Here is a 17,958-nt window from a genome sequence, read left to right on the forward strand (position 1 = left end):
CATCCAATTAAGTGCATTCAACCATGAAAGTACAATTTCGGGACAACAAGTACAGTGCAAGCACATTAGCTTTGAATAAGCCAAACTACAAAGAGTCACATTTTATCCAAGGTGAAGTTGGACGAGATGCGTTTTTAGCCTGCGGCAGAAGATGTGTAGACTTTAGCCGTCCTGATGTCAGAGCTCATTCCACCATTTAGGGGCCAGGACAGCAAACATTCGGGATTTGGTTGAGTGATTGGGTGTCCCTCGCTGTGAGAAGGCAGCAAGCAGATTGGCCGATGCAGAGCGGAGTAGACGGGCTAGGGTGTAAAGCATGATTTATGCTTCTGCAGAGGCTGCACGCAGAGCTTTCTCTAGGTAAGTGGACTAAAGTTTATACTTATGCATTGGTGTGTGTGTCGATCTCTTTAAGAGAATAGCAGGGATGGCGTGTGTGCGTGGGGAGTGTATGGTAGAGCGAGTGAGAGAGCGATGGTGATTATCTTCAGAGCAAGTAGTGCCTCTAAAGTCATAGTGTCTCCCCTGTTCTTTCTGACCACGGACGGAAATCTGTAGCTGGAAAAGTTAACCCTCTCCTTGATTTCATGTTGTTTATGGAAAAAAACAGGAAATGATTTGGGGGAAATGCAACGCTACCAAGCCACAGCCAAACGGACCAATCACAGTTGATGCGGTCTGCATCGGCGCAACGTGTAGTTAAATTTTTTTTTAGAGGTGCACATCAGGCTACGGTTTGACCATGTCCTGGATGAAAGCTGGGCCTGAGCCGTTCGTGACATGCTATGCAAGTACTAATGTCTTGATGCGGATGCTGGGGGAAACATTGACATACGCACATTGATATAAACTCACAATCAGTTTCCTTTTTATTTATGATCTGGGAGACAAACCTCTTCTTGGTCGATCATCTGCTCCTTAAGTTTCTCTGCCAACTGACTGTGTTGGTTGATCTCATCATCCTGTACAAATATTAGGAGAAAATAGAGTCAGTATTGTTTGAAAGTAGGGCTGCAACTACCGATTATTTTCTGGATGAATGGATTCATTGTTTGGTCTGTAAAATGTCAGAAAATGGTGAAAAATGTGGATCAGAGTTTCCCAAAGCCCAAGATGACGTCCTCAAATGTCTCGTCTTGTCCACAACTCAAAGATATTCAGTTTACTGTCACAGATGAGTGACAAAACCAGCAAATATTCACATTTAACAAGTTGCAATCAGAGAATTGTAACTAGTTTTCATAAAATATTACTTGAACCGATTATCCAAGGTTGGCGGTTAATTTAATGGTTAACAAATAATCGATTCATCTTTACAGATCCGTTTGAAACTAATGTGAAGTTATAATACCAATGCAGAATAATTAGAAGATTTGCACGAGATCTTAGCACTCATCCAGATGTATCCCTCATTCATCAGCCTCACCTTGTCATCCAGCTGTTTGTAGAGGTTGCTAACGTCGTCCTCGTATTGGCTCCGCTCGTCGGCGGGGAGCGAGACGCCTCCTCCTGGCGGCAGCAGGTTGTCGATGACGGGAGTGTTGTCGTATGGCTCAGCGCCCTTCTGATCTTTAGAGCTCAGCTGCTCGTCCTCAGGAACGTTCTCCCCTGCAACACAGACTCATCGGTTAGTTCACGTGTCAAACTCGAGGCCCGCCGGCCAAATCCGTCCCCTCGCAGATCATGATCCGGCCCACATATCAATTTAGGTTCCCAATACGTTTTGGCCGCCTAGTTTTTGTCACTTTTTCCTACGTTTTTTTATCACTTTTTCCCAATGTTTTTGCTGCTTTCTTCAGAGTGTTCTGTTCTGTTTTTTCAACCTTTTTTGTTGCTTTTTTCAAGGTTCTTGTTGCTTTTTTCTGTGATTGCTAAGGATTTTTCTGCTGACTTTTTGAGTACTTTATGTCAACCAAACTGCAAGTGAGAAGACTATATGAGACATGCAACAACAATACAAAGATATTTTAATTTTTCGATCAAATAAAAGCATCTATAAACTCTACATGTCTGGCCCTTGATGTGATTCTCATTTTCCAGTGTGGACCCTAGTGAAGTTAAGTTTGACACCCCTGGGTTAGATCTTTCACTCATCCCAGTAAAAGGATCTGAATACTTCTCCCACCTCTGTTTAACACTAGGCTGTGCTATGGTTTGGTGCTGTGAGTTGCGGTCTCAGTCGCGGATTGGATACATTTTCATCACATGGCATCACAGTCAGCCAACATGACTGCCCTCTTGAAGCTGAAAGTGCATACAATTTGATGAAATTTACAACTTCTTAATCATGCAGATGGTAAATTTTTGGCAAATATACCCCCATTCAAAAGACCTGTGTTTTCCCCGCAGCGTCTGACGCAGGCTGTCTGAATGCAGACTTACGCAGAGTCATAGCATCCTTCTTTGGTCTTGTGGTTATGTGTTTTGACAGTACCAGCCTGTTGGCAGCAGTGTGACTTCAGTAGTTAAAGAGTCGACGGTGTAATTATTGTTGACTTTTTAATTGTAAGGATAAATTTCAGATAAGAAGAGATGGAGAGGAGAGAGTGAAAAGGTGAAGAGCTGCTCTGTTTAAATACCCTGGGCATTCAGCCAGACGCTGAGTCATGTCAGAAACACTGCATCATCAGCGTGTGTGTGTGTGTGTGTGTGTGTGTGTGTGTGTGTGTGTGTGTGTGTGTGTGGGTTCACTACATTTATGTGTAAGGAGCGTAGGCTTTGAGCTGATTTGTTGCTAGGGAGAGGGAGTGTTATCAGCATGCGCAAGGGACTTAAACAAATTAAAAAAAGCAATGGCCAGAGAGGGAGAGAGAGTTGTTTTTCTTTCTTACATTTGACACTTATCGATTTAATATTAATATACTGTTGTTTCTTCATTGACCCTAAATAAATTAACTAACGCATAAAATGCAATATTCTTTTTCTGAAATTCATGCCAAAAAAGCAATTTGAATTTGAGAGAGGAATCGAGGGAGGGTGGAGGGGGCAGAGACAATAAGCAAAGAAGAAAAGGGAGTGTGAGAGCGTGAGAGTGAGAGAGAGAGAGACAGAGAGAGAGAGTGGTTACCAAGCCACAGAGATGAAAAAAATGGGTGAGGATGCTGTGAACCCCTTCCCAACACTGCAGTCTTAGAAGAGAGAAAGTCAGAAGGAGTAGAGACAAAACAACAGGCAGTATAATGCCCTTATTAAAAACATTGTTGTTATGTGATGGATTTACCCAGTGGTGGAAGAAGTATTCAGATCAGGGTGGGAAATTAGCAATGGCGGGTATTTTTTCAAAGTGGCGGGTGACTTTGCCTTGTTTACCAGCCACAGTGGCAGGTGGATTGTAAAACATTCCTTGTAACAGATTGGACAGTTTTTGTCAAAGAATGCTGTTGTTAAGTAACAATGCACAATGCTTATAGGAGTCGCATTACGTTACTGCTAATGAATCCCCAAAATGTCCAGATTTTGCTGCTTCATAATAAAAACATTCAAATACCAACATAACGGAGGACCTTTATTGTGAAGAACTTACAGGAAATGAAACCGTTCACAGCCGGGGCTTTGACCACGCATAGTCGAGTAGCTAGTTTTCATAGTCATGTAGCTAGCTAGCTGAGCTGAGGTACAGACGAAAGGAAAATTATCTGTTAAAAAATGGGGCGACATGTCCCCGGTGTTAAGAGGCCCGCCGCGGAGTCAGCAGTAGCTATGGATGTACAAACAGTTGAGAGCCAAGTAAAGAAAAAGAGAAGGTACTTCTCGAACAAGTGGCGCATTGACAAATGTACAGCAAAAGACCGTTCAAAACATTTCAGACCGTCCTGCCAACCTGTAGACATTTTAACGTCAATGTAGACTAACGATGTTTAAGGAGCTGCTGCCGTTTTAATCCTGTCGGCTCTCTGCTGCTCAGTTCCCACCCGGCGCTGACGCCCCCCCACACCACACACACACACACACACACACACACACACACACACACACACACACACACACACACACACACACACACACACACACACACACACACACACACACACACACACACACACACACACACACACACACACACACACACACACACACAGCATGCAGGAAAAAACGGAGATGAGACGTACAGGATGACCTAAATTGAGGACAGCTACACTTGTTATTGTAAGATCAATGATAAGTTTAAGTCCAAGGCCTTTATCAAACCGTATGAATGTGTGTCTCAGGCCAGGATAGGAAATAAACTAACAATGTAAAGATCAACAAGCTACTGACACATAATAAATAAATGTATATTAATAAAATATGTATTAATAATAAGTAATTTAATAAAGCAATTAAAAGTATAATAGTGCACTTTCTTTTATAAATTTGAATTCTGGAAAAAGTGGCTGGTAAAAAATGTAAGTGGCTGGTAAAATTGGGCATCCACCAGCCACTTTGGCTAGTGGGCAAAAAAGTTAATTTCCCACCCTGATTCAGATCCTTTACATTTACGTAAGAGTACTAATACCACACTGTTAAAATACTCTGTCACAAGTAAAAGTCCTGCATTGAAAAGGTTACTTCAGTAAAAGTCTGTACGTATCATCAGGAAAATGTAGTTAAAGTATTAAAAGTAAAGAACTCTCCTCCCATTCTAGAAAGTGTAAAGGATCCAACCAGCTGTGTGTTTAATGGTCTAATCATCTCAGCTGGACTTTCTCTCTGAAATGTAGCGGAGTAGAAGTAGAAAGTGGCATGAAAAGAAAAGACTACAAGTACCTCAACATTTGTACTTAGATACAGTACTTGAGTAAATATACAGTTACATTCCACCACACACACATGAAGTTAAAGGTAGGATGTTGATGGTGGTCTGACTTTGGGAGGCTAGCATCGCAGATCTTCATTTTCTGTTAATGAGTTACTCCGCTTTAATGTGACAATATGCAACATTATTGTTTGTGTCAACTATCCAGGTTGTTATCAGTCAAGGTGATAAAACTCACAGACTTGATTTGATTGTGATTTGGACACTTATCTAAAAGTAGGGCTAAACAATTAATGGTTTTCAAATTGAAATCCCGATTTGAAAGAATTAGTGATTAGCTAATTGTTAAGGATGCGATTAATCGAATGTGCAAAACTAAGTTGAATGTTTAGTGTACCTTTTGATTTAACATTTTTTGTTCCTCTTTTCATTAAATGCTGGGATACTGTTACATATACACATTACACAGATGGTTTACAGAAATGTCCTATTTGCAGTGGATAATGATGATGAAATGATGATAATGATTTTTGAATACTTTATTTAACAAGATCGTAGAAGGTGCAATATCAAAATCGCAAATCAAATCGCAATTTCTGGCAGGAAAATCGCAATTCGATTTTTCCCCCAAATTCTTCAGCCCTGTCTAAAAGTATGTACAGATTAGTGAAAACAAAATTTTAAAGATTTTTTGGGGCATTTCAGCCTTTAATGGAAAGGACAGCCAGATACGAAAGGGGACAGAGAGAGGGAAGACATGCAGGAAAATCGTCCAGGTCGGACTCAAACCCTGGACCTTCTGAGTTGAGGCATACACCGCTATATATGTGCACCTGCTCTACCAGCTAAGCCAACCTGGCAACAATTGCTGACATATGAGTAAAGAAACCAAACAAAACAACAGCACTAAATGGGGGAATGTCTTTGAGAAGAAAGGTGTTCACCCATTCAATACAACACCTTTTCCTCAGCCATCTGTGTCTTTTTATCTCACCGTTCCTCCAGCGGTTGAGTTCCGCCTCCAGCCTCTGGATGACGTTTTTCAGGCTCTTGTTCTTCTCCTTCTCCTTCTCGTATTTCTTCTTCCACTCCTCGGCTGTCAGCTCCAGGTTCACCGACACCGTGTTCTTGATGGTCTTGGCTCTGAGGAAACACAGACAGAAGAGAGTTGAGTTAAACACGTGAACAGTCTTGTATAAAGTACTTGAAAGCAATACTTGAGTAAAAGTACAAGTATCTCACCAGAAAATGACTTTGGTAGAAGTTAAAGTCTCCTTTTAGAATATAACTTGAGTAAAAGTCTTAAAGTATCTGATATTTACTGTACTTCAGTATCAAAGTAATTTTCTGATATCAAATGTACTTAAAAGGTGCAGTAGGTAAGACTTATAAAACTAACTTTCTGTCATATTTGCTGAAACTGACCCTATGCTCGAGTAGAACTACATGAATCAGGTAATTAAAAAACAATCGGTCTCCTCTGGCACCACCTACAGCCTGTAGTCATCGTCTGTTACCATGGCGGCAGAGCATGCCGCAGGTGTTTCCATGATGCTACCCGATGTGAGTCGAGTGCAGATGTAAGTTGCGCATGCGTCACTTTGCGACAATTGCTTTTAGCCACAGAATAATGAGATAGGTACATTACATAGCAGTCATTTATTATTTAGCGTAAGGCATCACATTTTCACGGCATGGTCCCTGATGTCAATTCTAGATTAGAGGCTGAAGTAGCCTCCAAGAACCTGCTAACAAGAGACATCTGTAATAGCAATACAATAAAAATGGACCTACATAACAAAGTTTGTTCACTGCTGGCTACAAGTTAGCAATCAAACACAACAAAGGCTGTCACTTGAATGGCGTTTTGAGCTAACATTAGCAATCAATCATAGATAGCTAAAACGTATTTGAAATGATTTCCATCATCTGTTATTGTTTGTAATGAGAAAAGTTTATTATTTTATGGATTTTGCAGCCGGATACGGATCCCTTGGCATTATGCCATAAACCGTTCTGAGCATGCGCAACTCACTTCTGCACTCGACTCACATCAGGTAGTGACAACGCTATCAGTCATTATGCTTCCTCCTCTTCTTCTTTAGTTTTGGCCTATGGTTATTTTTTTGCTGCTTGGCAACAAATGAGTATACATTTTATTTAGGAAATGTAGTGGAGTAAAAGTTTCCGGATATATAAAAAACGAAGTAAAGTACAGATAGGTGACAATTCTACTTAAGTACAGTAGCGAATTATTTGTACATTTGTTACATTACAACACTGCACGTGGACAGATATTTTCAAACCCCCTGCACAAAATCGCGATTTGGATTTGAATAGGATTAACGGTTCAGCCCTAAGCTGCGCGTTTGATGGTAAGTAATGGGTACCTCTGTCCAAACATGAGCGTGGACTTGGTCTCGGCCTCGTTGTAGACAGATGGCGAGCAGCAGATGATGATGGTGGTGCGACAGTTTCCCCCCAGAGAGTCCTGCAGGATGCGAGTCATCTTACTGTCTCTGTACGGCACATGGGTTTTCTGAAAATATAAATGTCACACATTTAAATTTACCTTTACACGAAGTTAAAGGTAGGATGTTGATGGTGAGTAGGGTTGGGTATCATTTGGGTTTTTGCAGACTGTTACGTCTCGGTGATGGAATCCTCCACAATGAAATACAGTCACACGGTTTAACGTTAAATGTCAGCATTTTAACCGTGTTTAATCCAGCTACTAGCTAACGGTAGGCTAACATTACCTGCTGCCAAATGTATTATGTGAACTAGCGTCACATGCAGCGATGTTTCGGTTGCCTCTAACATCCGTTTTGGAGCATCAGAGGGCAGCGCTGGCATTTCAGTAGCACTGAAATGAGGAACCGAAATCCGCGTTACTATTCGGTCCAGTTGTTAAAGCATCGGTGCCATATTAGCATTTTAACCCGACATTTAGTGGTGTCACCAATACAGTGAAACATTTTGGCACAGAGTGTTATTTCTTGTTGCTGGAATCGATGGTTGAAATGACTGCAGAGACTGAGTATACATCTACATCTATGAGATGGAGATAGGGCCTACTCCCTACTTTATTGATCCTGTGGGGAAATTCACAATACCTGCCAAGTCATACTTCTGCAGTCATTTTGGTGAAAGTAACTCAAAAGTATCGCAAAAGTAGTCGTGTAAAGCAATACAATTCAGAGCCAGTAATATTGTAACATAACTAATTACTCTCAAATGACAGTAACTAGTAATCTATAATGTATTACATTTTCGAAGTAACTTGCCCAAACACTGACTATGTGTAACTTACTGTTCCCTCGGCTAGAGCTGAAATGACGTTTCCCAGCGCCGACAAAGATTTGTTGATGTTCTTCGCCTCATCCAACACAGCTCCCTCTGCTCCCGTCTTGCTGACCTGTTCATAGAGCACACACACACACACACACACACACACACACACACACACACACACACACACACACACACACACACACACACACACACACACACACACACACACACACACACACACACACACACACACACAGATTAGATCTCATGTCAACTTTACATCAACTCTATGTTCCTGATCTCACTCAGAACGAACCTTCTCGCTGCCTGCTAGGTCGACCAGGTAGAGCTTCCCAGACAGCTTCTTCTCCGTCTCCATGTTTTCCTGCTTGATGTTGATGAGGAAGATGCTGTGGCTGCGAGAGCTGTGCTCATTCATGTCTAGAAATAGTAATAGTTGGTTTACAGCAAGTTCTGGTTCTTACAAATGTGTAGCTCAGCGGTGGAAAGTACAGTATGTTGGAGCCGTTATTTGCAGTTGTTTTAGGTTATTCTGTGGCAAATAAATTACTTTATTATTTAGGCTGAATCTCACTTTTTTGTATTTGATACAGTGAGAAGTACTGTATAGGCGAGATTTACAGGGGGGATAATAATCCAAACTGGGCTTTTTCTTAAGTTTTTGTTCCTTTTTAAGGTTTTTGTTGCTTTTTTATCGCCTTTGTCTGACGATTTGTTTTGGAATTGTTGATACCTTTTTTTGGACAATTCTGTCGCCTTCTTTTAAAGTTTTTTTCCCCTGATGTTTTTGACGCCTTTACTGAAGTTTTTGTCGCTTTTTCTGACATTTGTCACCTCTTGATCTTTTAGTCGCTTTTTGCCACTTTTTTCAATACATACATGCATATCCCCCCCATGTTGAACCCAAAGTTTTTTGTTTTATATATATATATATATATATATATATATATATATATATATATCACGCTGGTGACTAGAATGCATATGCAAAATACTTTTACTTTCACACTTGAAGTACAAGTGCTTTTACTTTAATTAGTTTTAACTTGTTGCTGCATTTACTAAAGTAAAGGATCTTTACTTTAGGGGATAGAACTGTCACTCCGGGCCTAATGCAATAATGTCTGTTCAGTAACTTTTGTATTCACTGCTCCCTATATTTTGATTTTTACATTTAAGTATTTATTTATACTATGGGTAATATGGGTATTTTTTGTATGAGTAATGTGGTCACGAATGAGGTGTGTGCATACATTTTATATTGTATTTTAATGCTGCAAACTGGATTGCTCCAACTAAGTTTCGTTGTGTAAATATATGCAATGACAACAATATCTATCTATCTATCTATCTATCTATCTATCTATCTATCTATCTATCTATCTTGATACTTCATATACATGGCAATGCTAAAATAAATACCTACACTGAATATAAAAGATAAGTTAAACATTGGGAGGAAGATATTAAAATACACATGAATTTACATACTCGTCACTGCCACATGCCGATTGTTTTTGCCCTCATCGATGACGTCCATCACCTCCTCCGGACTGGACACAAAACGCTCAGTACAACCCTGACAGAGGAAGAGAAACTGCATCAACGCCATGTATTTAGGTATTTAATCCAAAATGTTGTTTTTGCACCGAGCTGAACAGAATTACAAAATGACAAGGGCAATAAAACAACGCGAGGAAGTCCTGTGATAATGTTCAAGTCCCACTCAGCCCATTTCCCCACTCACCACTAATCACACTTTCACATAGCTTAGAGAAGGTAGATGAATGTTCACAAGCACTCAAAAACATCATATAAAAGTAAATTGGCAGGTTTGTGATGTACAATACATTTTGTCCTCTAGAACTTGAAATTCAAGTGAAGAGTGAAGACAAATATGAGGGTATACCTACGCATACATACAGACACATACACACAATGTATTTAATTAAGCAATATTACACAAGAGGGTTTGCTTAAACGTCATTATTGGCACAGTGATGCGGTTAATGAGGCGCTTGCGCAGTATTACACTTACAATGGAGTTAAGAAAACGTTATAATCATTGTATTAATTTCGCAGGGCAATTTGCGGAGAGGATTACCAGTCCCTGCCTGTTTAGTCAGCCGGCCAACTTAAGCTAACGTTAGCTTTGTAGAGATCGTGGGATTTCCCAAACTGACTGGCTGCTGGAATATCAAAGATCATGTGAAATGTGTCGGAATATTAAAACTAAGATTGTGCATCGCTTCTATTGGACTCACTGCAGATTGTTTAGAATTGGTCTGAAAGACACACCAAATGGTTGGAAATGTAAGACAGAGGACAGCCAATTACTTCCGGGACCGGGATACATGATAACTTATATGTGATTGCAGGGACCCAGGTTCCATTCTGTCTGAGATTATTTGTTTTGGGAGATGGGTTGATCCTAATAGGGATGGATAAGCACATAAGAAGCTGGGTCCAGACTACTTTAATGATAGCAGACAGATTATTTTAAAGATATAATGAATAGTTTCTGTCGCCCACATGAGGAATTCTAAGTAATGACAACACCACTGTTGTTGCATCCACATGATGCAAGCCTTCCGTAATCATGCACCACCCCCACCCCTCCTTCACACAGTTACTAGTAGCCAAGGAGGACATGGAGGAAAGAAATAACATGACAGACTTTTCAGAGGAGGTTAAATACAGAGAGAGTTGTGTGGCGCTGATAGTCTTAATTAACCTTGTATCAACTCATTTTGCAATGGATTGAATGTAACGGATGCTCATTAATATAAAAAAAAAGTTACGTACTAAAGCTTTAAGGAGATGGAAGAATGAAGGGGTGCCGTCAATCCAGGAGTGGGCTTGTGAGATGGCTAGTGTGGCGGCGTTTGAAAAGATGTCATATAAACGTTTTCCAGATTGGATGCCTACACTAGAAAATGGGAAAGTTCCTGAACTTTCTGGAGGGCTCCCAAGAAGCTTTGTGCTGGGGAGAGATGTTTATGATGGGCTTATGTTGTTGTCATTTATACATATGTTTATTTGGTTTATTGTCCATTTTGTTGAATGGTCTTGAATATTGTAGTTACTGTGTCATCTTTTCTTGATTTTTGCCTGGGTGGGTGGTGATGACGGAAGTTTGTTCATGTTGCGAGTTGTGTAAAAAAAAAAAAATAATAATAATTGAAAAAGATCACGTGAAATCATGTCAAAGGCCTGTACAGTTTACAAACCTTGACATAGGGCACTCTGTTTTTGTCTTCATGCACAGCGAGGTTCGTCTTCGACACTTTAAACAGAACACAAATCACCAAAATCACAAGCTGATTCTTTAAAAAAAATTACTTTACTTAATTACGCCTTCAATGTTACATACATTTGAGATAAACAGTCGTACTTACCATCCAGCAGGTCTCGGATCTTGTCCAAGTAGATTTCAAAATAGGAAACCTGCCCAGAGAAACTCCAAACTTTTAATGTCTACTCATCGACTACCTGTCAGGTATTTAAGCATAAAGAGTTCAATGTTAAAAGGAGAATCAGCTAAACACCAAAAGAGTAAATCTTAGATCAGCGCTTCTCAAAGTCCAGACAAAGGTCCGAATTCAAAACCTTATGAAAGTGTAGTTCTCTTTTTTTAAAATACATTTTCTATCGCTCAATAAATTGTGAGGGGCGTTGAATATACAGTGGTGTTGTAACAGAGTTTGAAGGGATGAGTTTTATTGTGTTTGGTGTGAAAAAAGAACAGAATAAATGACATTTAAATAGGATGAATAGGTTTGGACTTGTTTACATTTGGAATTCATGTTTTGTTATTATGGAGAGAAAGAAGGCTACTGAAAAAAAGAGGTAACACTTTACTTGAAGGTATCGACATAATCATGACATGAAACTGTCATAAGTATGTCATGACACGGTCATGAACGTGTCAAAAACAAGTCAGAAACGTTTATGACTTCTGTCATTAAGTGTCATTGGGTTTTTGTCATGACAAGTTGACATTGTTTAGGTTGTTTTGATTATGACAAGGTGACATTAATCAAAGTGACATTACCAGAAGTTGTCTTTGTTATGACAACTGGTCACACGTACACGCCCGCCCGCTGCAAGAGTTCAATTGAGTTGAACTTTTCCCTACGCGAGCAAAACGCCATGCAAATCAATGAACAAGAGACTGATTATTGCGGTTTGTGAGTTCACTAAAATATAAAACTGTTGTCTAAACAGTTATCAGGACAGAGACAGCAGAGCATCGGCACAAGACTGGATTTATCGGGTAACGTCCGTAATTATGACTATACTAATTTAGCTAACTTTAGCTATCAACAATAACAGTTCGTTATTGTTAGAAAAGACTAGGAGAGAGAAACAGCTTTTCAAATGCAACATAAAAAGTATTGGATAGTTTGAATAAAAGTAAAAAAAAAAAAAAATTATTGTGGTTATCTTAAATAATAGGAAGTTGCTGAGCGCACATGGTTATTGGAGTTAGAGAAAATGGCTTTCCAACTGGCGCATACTTGTGTGTACTGCTCTTGTGCAAAGACAACCATCTTTTTCCTTTCCATATTTCGTAAAGTGTTCTTTCTTTGCCATATTTTAGGAATCATCAGAAATCATTACATTCATACTGTATATTCAAACATATACAAACTGGTATCCCCCAGCAACAATAGAATCAAAGATAGAATGGAATAGAATCAATAACCATTTGGGATGAAAACATAAGAATACATGTTGTTGTTGTCATAACAACACTTTTAATGTTGTTGAGAATCTATGGATACTTAGCCTGACGTGGTCATACTCAGATTCTAGTCAGAATATGAGTCTGAAACCGCTCCATTGGGCTGTGATTATGGGGCGTGTTCCAACCGAACCAGGAAAAAAAAATGCCTCTGCATTCATTGGATAGACCTACATCATATCAGAGCAACGGAACTCAACTCAGCTGTCAACAGAACTCAACACTGTGTATCGTCTCCATAGCAACCACTCTTTGCACAATGCATTCGTTCTAACTTCCGACTTTTAGACCTTTTTGAAGCTGGATATATCATTTGTTGCGTGTAAATATAAATGTGGATAACGTTAGTGATAGTGACATGCTTGCTACAGTGGCATTTCTAGAGATGAATCGGCGAAAACACGTTTTATTTCTCCGATTCACGGCTTTGTTCTAGCGCCGCTGGGCACTCCCTCTCTTCAGTCTCTCTCTATGTCTCTCCACCATATAACGCTCTCTCTCTTCAGTCTCTCTCTATCTCTCTCCACCATATAACGCTCTCTCTCTTCAGTCTCTCTCCATCTCGCTCCACCATATAACGCTACCATGCTTTCGGGCAGTTGTTGAGGCTCCTTAGCTGAGGATTTTAAAATGAATGCGCTGTCGATATCTTCTGTAACAGACGCGATTGTGGAATCTACACATCTCAACAAATTCAACCCAAGCGTTCTTTGGTGACGTGGTTGATTCTGTTACTGTTGATCATCTGTCCGACAATCTGATTGGTCCGAACAGATCCTGTTCGGGCAATAATTTCTTCTCAACGGAGCGACTCCAGACCGAACTTCCCGACCTCGAATTTTGTGGGCGGGGCTAAGTTCGGCTGGCATCCAGGCTAATGGATACTGGGACCCAGTTCTGACACAAATTCACCTAGACAGCTGCAGTTTGTATCAGAGAGTCATTTGACTGTGACAATCCAAAAGGTGCACATTGTAACAGGAGAAAAAACACCGGTCCAGCAGAATACAACATTGGAAAACATGGAATTCAACCCCAGAGAGATTGAACCACAGATGAATTTCTATCTCCGTTCATTTGAAGAACAAGTGCGGTGTGAACTGAAGGACAGTGAGGCAAAGCGCACCCAATGTTCCCAGAGGGAAGAGTTCACCTGATAATCCGAGAGGACTTGCTGGCCACTCTCCTGGATCAGCTCCAACAACAGAGAGAGGGCAGCAGTTTGAGCCATGACAAAATGCTGATGCAGAGGGAGATGTGTGACTTGAAAGTTCAACTGGCTGAACGTGTCCACACCCCAACCAGGGAAACAGAGTATCTGAAATCCCAGCTGGGAAAAATCAGCAACAGGCTGCGAAATGCCGAAAACGATCTCGACCTGCAGTACTTCATTACTGAAGACCTGAAAGTCGAATTGGAGCAGATGAAGAGTGAGAAAGAGGCCCTTAAAAATGATGTGGAGACTCAGAATATGGAGTTTCGTAAAGAGAGACAGATGCTTGCAGTAGCTAAGACCACCAACGTGAGGTTGGAGAGCTATCTGGCGACTGAGAGGGCTCAATCTCAAGAGCTGAAAGATAAACTGAGCAAGATGGAGGAAGCTCTCCGTAAACAAGAGGCGGAGGCAAAGAAGATACTGGAAAGATCCCAGGCTTCCCATAGAGCCCAGCTGGATGAGGCTCTGGCTGACAGTGTCCACTCCCCACACAGGGAAACAGAGTATCTGAAATCCCAGCTGGGAAAAATCTCCAACAGGCTGCGAAAAGCCCAAAAAGATCTCGACCTGCAGTACTTCATTACTGAAGACCTGAAAGTCGAATTGGAGCAAATTAAGAGTGAGAAAGAGGCCCTTAAAAATGATGTGAAAACTCAGGAGATGGACTTTCGTAAAGAGAGACAGATGCTCGCAGTAGCTAAAACCAACGTTGAGTTAGAGTTGGAGAGCTATCTGGATATTGAAAGGGCTCAAGCTCACGAGCTAAAGGATAAATTGAGCAAGACGGAGGAAGCTCTCCTAAAACAGGAAGACGATACTGGAAAGATCCCAGGCTTTCCATAGAGCCGAGCTGGAGAGCCTCATGGCTGCTCTGAAGAAGACTGAGCAGCAGCTGGAGAGTCAGCTCAAGGAGTGGAAGGAGGACAAAACATCGCTCCTTCAAGCCACAGAAAGCCTGAAGCTGACTCAGTAGGAAGGCAGAAGAAGTGAGAAGAAGAAGAAGTGGTACAAAAGGCTTCTCCCTGGCTGAGGAAATGAACCTGCTGATTTGAACCTGATTTGTACTTGTATAGTGTGTGTGTGTTTGTGTGTGTGTGTGAGTGTGTGTGTGTTTCTGTCTGTGTGTGTGTGTCTTTGTGTGTATGTGTGTCTTTGTGTGTGTGTGTATGTGTGTCTTTGTGTGTGTGTATGTCTGTCTTTGTATGTGTGTGTGTGTGTGTGTGTGTTTGCACACAGGGCGAGTGATGCGTCAGTGCAGTAGTGTTGGAGTAGTAGTGCTTGTAGTTGCATGCTGCATGCTGCTTCTGCTTGCCACTCTCTGCTTTCAGCTACTGCCACCGGCTAGTCCTCTGTTTTCAGGGGTGAAAAGAGGAGCCGAGTGTGTAAGCCTCCTCAGCCGGTACATAGCCTCTCCACTGCCAAGATCTCGTACACGCCTCCCCGTGGCACACACGGTAACTGGTCCCTTGTGGGTCCAGGCTAAGTTGTACGGGATCTCGGAGCAGCAGTGGGCCCCAGAGACGCGGCATGCAGGCCCGTCACCCACTGTCCCAGTTCTGGGTAAATAGCCCCAGCTATGGGTAAATAGTGAAGACCCCAACGGCCTGCAATGCGGAAGAAGGCAATCCCACAGCCACATGAGTACAGTAGCTAGGGGAGCAAACCCCAAAGGCAAACCTGCACCAGGGGACAGGCACAGGCGGAGTCCAACTGACCGGACCACCGGCAGCCCCCTGCAACTCCCCTGCAACCTTAATCCTCATCTATGCGCAAGCTTCTTGCCCCCCCCGCCCCCCTCTCCAAAAAGTCCTGTGGCGAAGTGAGAAAACTGAAACTAGTCCTCACAACTATATAATCACTACTGCATACACACAAACACTAGCTACACAAATAATCGTTTAAAATAAATGCATAAAAATGATTTCATGTTTGTTGGTCTATTGTTGTTTAAATGTTAATTTGCACTACAGTCATGTGTAATATAGTTTGATGTATAAATCAGGGGACACACACTCACTCACACATTTGCATCCTAAACCCCCAAAATATAAGTTATATATGTTATATGTTAAATATAATATACTAAATATAGGTTTTTGTCTCGAGGTACATGTTGGTCATCCAAAGAAAATATAAAAAAAATAATTAAATTAACAACACAGGAGCATTTCTTTCAGGGACATTTTGCATTATTTTCAATTATACAAATTATCAATTGCAATATATTGTGTCACCAAAAGCTACCAAGCTCATTTCCATATATTGTGCGCTAAGTCCATGTATTGACTATCGCGACAGGCCTACTCGTGAGAGCAATATTTGGATTTTTAGCTGCCAAATGCTCAACTATGTTCACCCGCTAGTTGTAACTGTTTCTCTCTGTCATTTGGTGCTGGTTGGGTGGGTTTATCAGAACATTTTTCACTTAAAATAGGTGACTGCTGCTGATGGAAATTGTGCTGAAGAGAGCAGTGAGAGTGAACCAAAACAGTAAAGTTGTAGGCTACGAAACATAAGAAATGACCTGGAAGTTGCTAAAAACGCTTCTTAGAACTGAACAACTTTTGTTCGTCACTACAAGCGACCCCTTTTTCATTATACCTAGTCATCATCCTCTGGTAATGTCATCCTGGTTAATGTCAAGTTGTCATTACAAATACTTCCCAAACTAATTTAATGTCAACTTGTCATGACCAAGACAACTTCTGGTAATGTCACTTTGATTAATGTTAAGTTGTCATAATCCAGACAACCCAAACAATGTCAACTTGTCATGACAAAAACTGAATGACAATGACAGAAGTCATAAACATTTATGACTGTTTATAATGTTTATGACACGTTCATGACAGTGTCATGTCATAGTTATGACAGTGTCATGTCACGATTATGTCGATACCTTCAAGTAAAGTGTTGCCAAAAAGGTAGTGTTGGGTATTTGTACAAAAGTTAAGCAGGAAAACAGAGTATGTAACTTGAATGTAAAGCTATAAGTGAGTTGATAAATGTTGTTTTGTTATCGCCAATTGTTTCTTAAATAAAAATCGGAAGCAGACCTTTGAGTGATACGTTTAAGAAGCCCTGCCTTAAGGCGCTGACACACCAACTCGATTATTTCGAAATCTTTTAAACTGACCTTTGTCGGTCTGAAATGAAGACCGATTCAGCAACTGCACGGCCTATTTCTCGCTTAAAATGTTTTCAGAAACACGTTTCGGTGAACTATTTTCATAAAATACGAGACCATATTCCAAACGAGCCGCCGTTATGGTCGGGGGAAGCCAGACCCACGTGATGCGTTCGTCCAATCAGCTGCCAGTTTTCATTTTTTGGGCGACAATACAGATTAGCGCCGCCTGCTGTTATGGAGACGTATTACGTACCGGGCATGAACTTACAGTCAAGTCGGCGTCGCTTCGGTGTACTCCGAAGCACTTTTTGGACCAACTCGGGGAGGCAGTCAGGTTGGTGTGTCAGAGCCTTCAGATATAATGTATGTTGTTCTAAAGCTAAATAAACAGGCATTAAATGTGACAAGAAAAGAAAAAAATTGCTTGTTTTGTATATAAGAAATCAGTCAGTGGCGTATTTTTGGTCCCAAGTTTAAATTTAAAAAACAGGAGTAAAACTTTCCATGGAAAACAAACAATATATTACTTATTCATTTATATACAGTTTGTGCAGAAAACTTCTTTCTCCCTCTGTCAAGTGGTTTGAGTCCTTTATACAACTTAAACTTTCATCATTTTGTACATTTTGACCAATCAAGCCCCACAGACAGGTGACATGAATTTTAGTAATTTATTCTCAAAAACTACAATATTACAGAGTTGATGTTTTTGGCTTTACCGTCCTCTAAACTGTTGGAGAGAAAAAACTATCTCAGAAAGTTACCGTTTCGGACAGATCACCTTCGATGCAAGAATCAGTTGGTTAAATCTGGTT

General features: G+C 40.8%; 1 protein-coding gene across 1 annotated transcript in view; it reads right to left on the reverse strand.

The window, feature by feature from the left end:
• Positions 1-17,958, reverse strand: part of LOC120554003 (kinesin heavy chain-like) — a 45,110-nt gene that overhangs the window by 18,327 nt on the left and 8,825 nt on the right. Inside the window, exons 5-13 of the mRNA XM_039792551.1 lie at positions 11,449-11,497; positions 11,281-11,336; positions 9,542-9,629; positions 8,346-8,470; positions 8,049-8,153; positions 7,126-7,274; positions 5,730-5,878; positions 1,427-1,608; positions 894-962 (exon numbers count right to left, since the gene is read on the reverse strand). Of these exons, the coding sequence (XP_039648485.1) occupies positions 894-962; positions 1,427-1,608; positions 5,730-5,878; positions 7,126-7,274; positions 8,049-8,153; positions 8,346-8,470; positions 9,542-9,629; positions 11,281-11,336; positions 11,449-11,497 (972 nt within the window). The remainder of the gene's footprint in view (positions 1-893; positions 963-1,426; positions 1,609-5,729; positions 5,879-7,125; positions 7,275-8,048; positions 8,154-8,345; positions 8,471-9,541; positions 9,630-11,280; positions 11,337-11,448; positions 11,498-17,958) is intronic.

The sequence above is a fragment of the Perca fluviatilis genome, chromosome 24, assembly GCF_010015445.1.
Source record: "Perca fluviatilis chromosome 24, GENO_Pfluv_1.0, whole genome shotgun sequence".
NCBI lineage: Eukaryota > Metazoa > Chordata > Actinopteri > Perciformes > Percidae > Perca > Perca fluviatilis.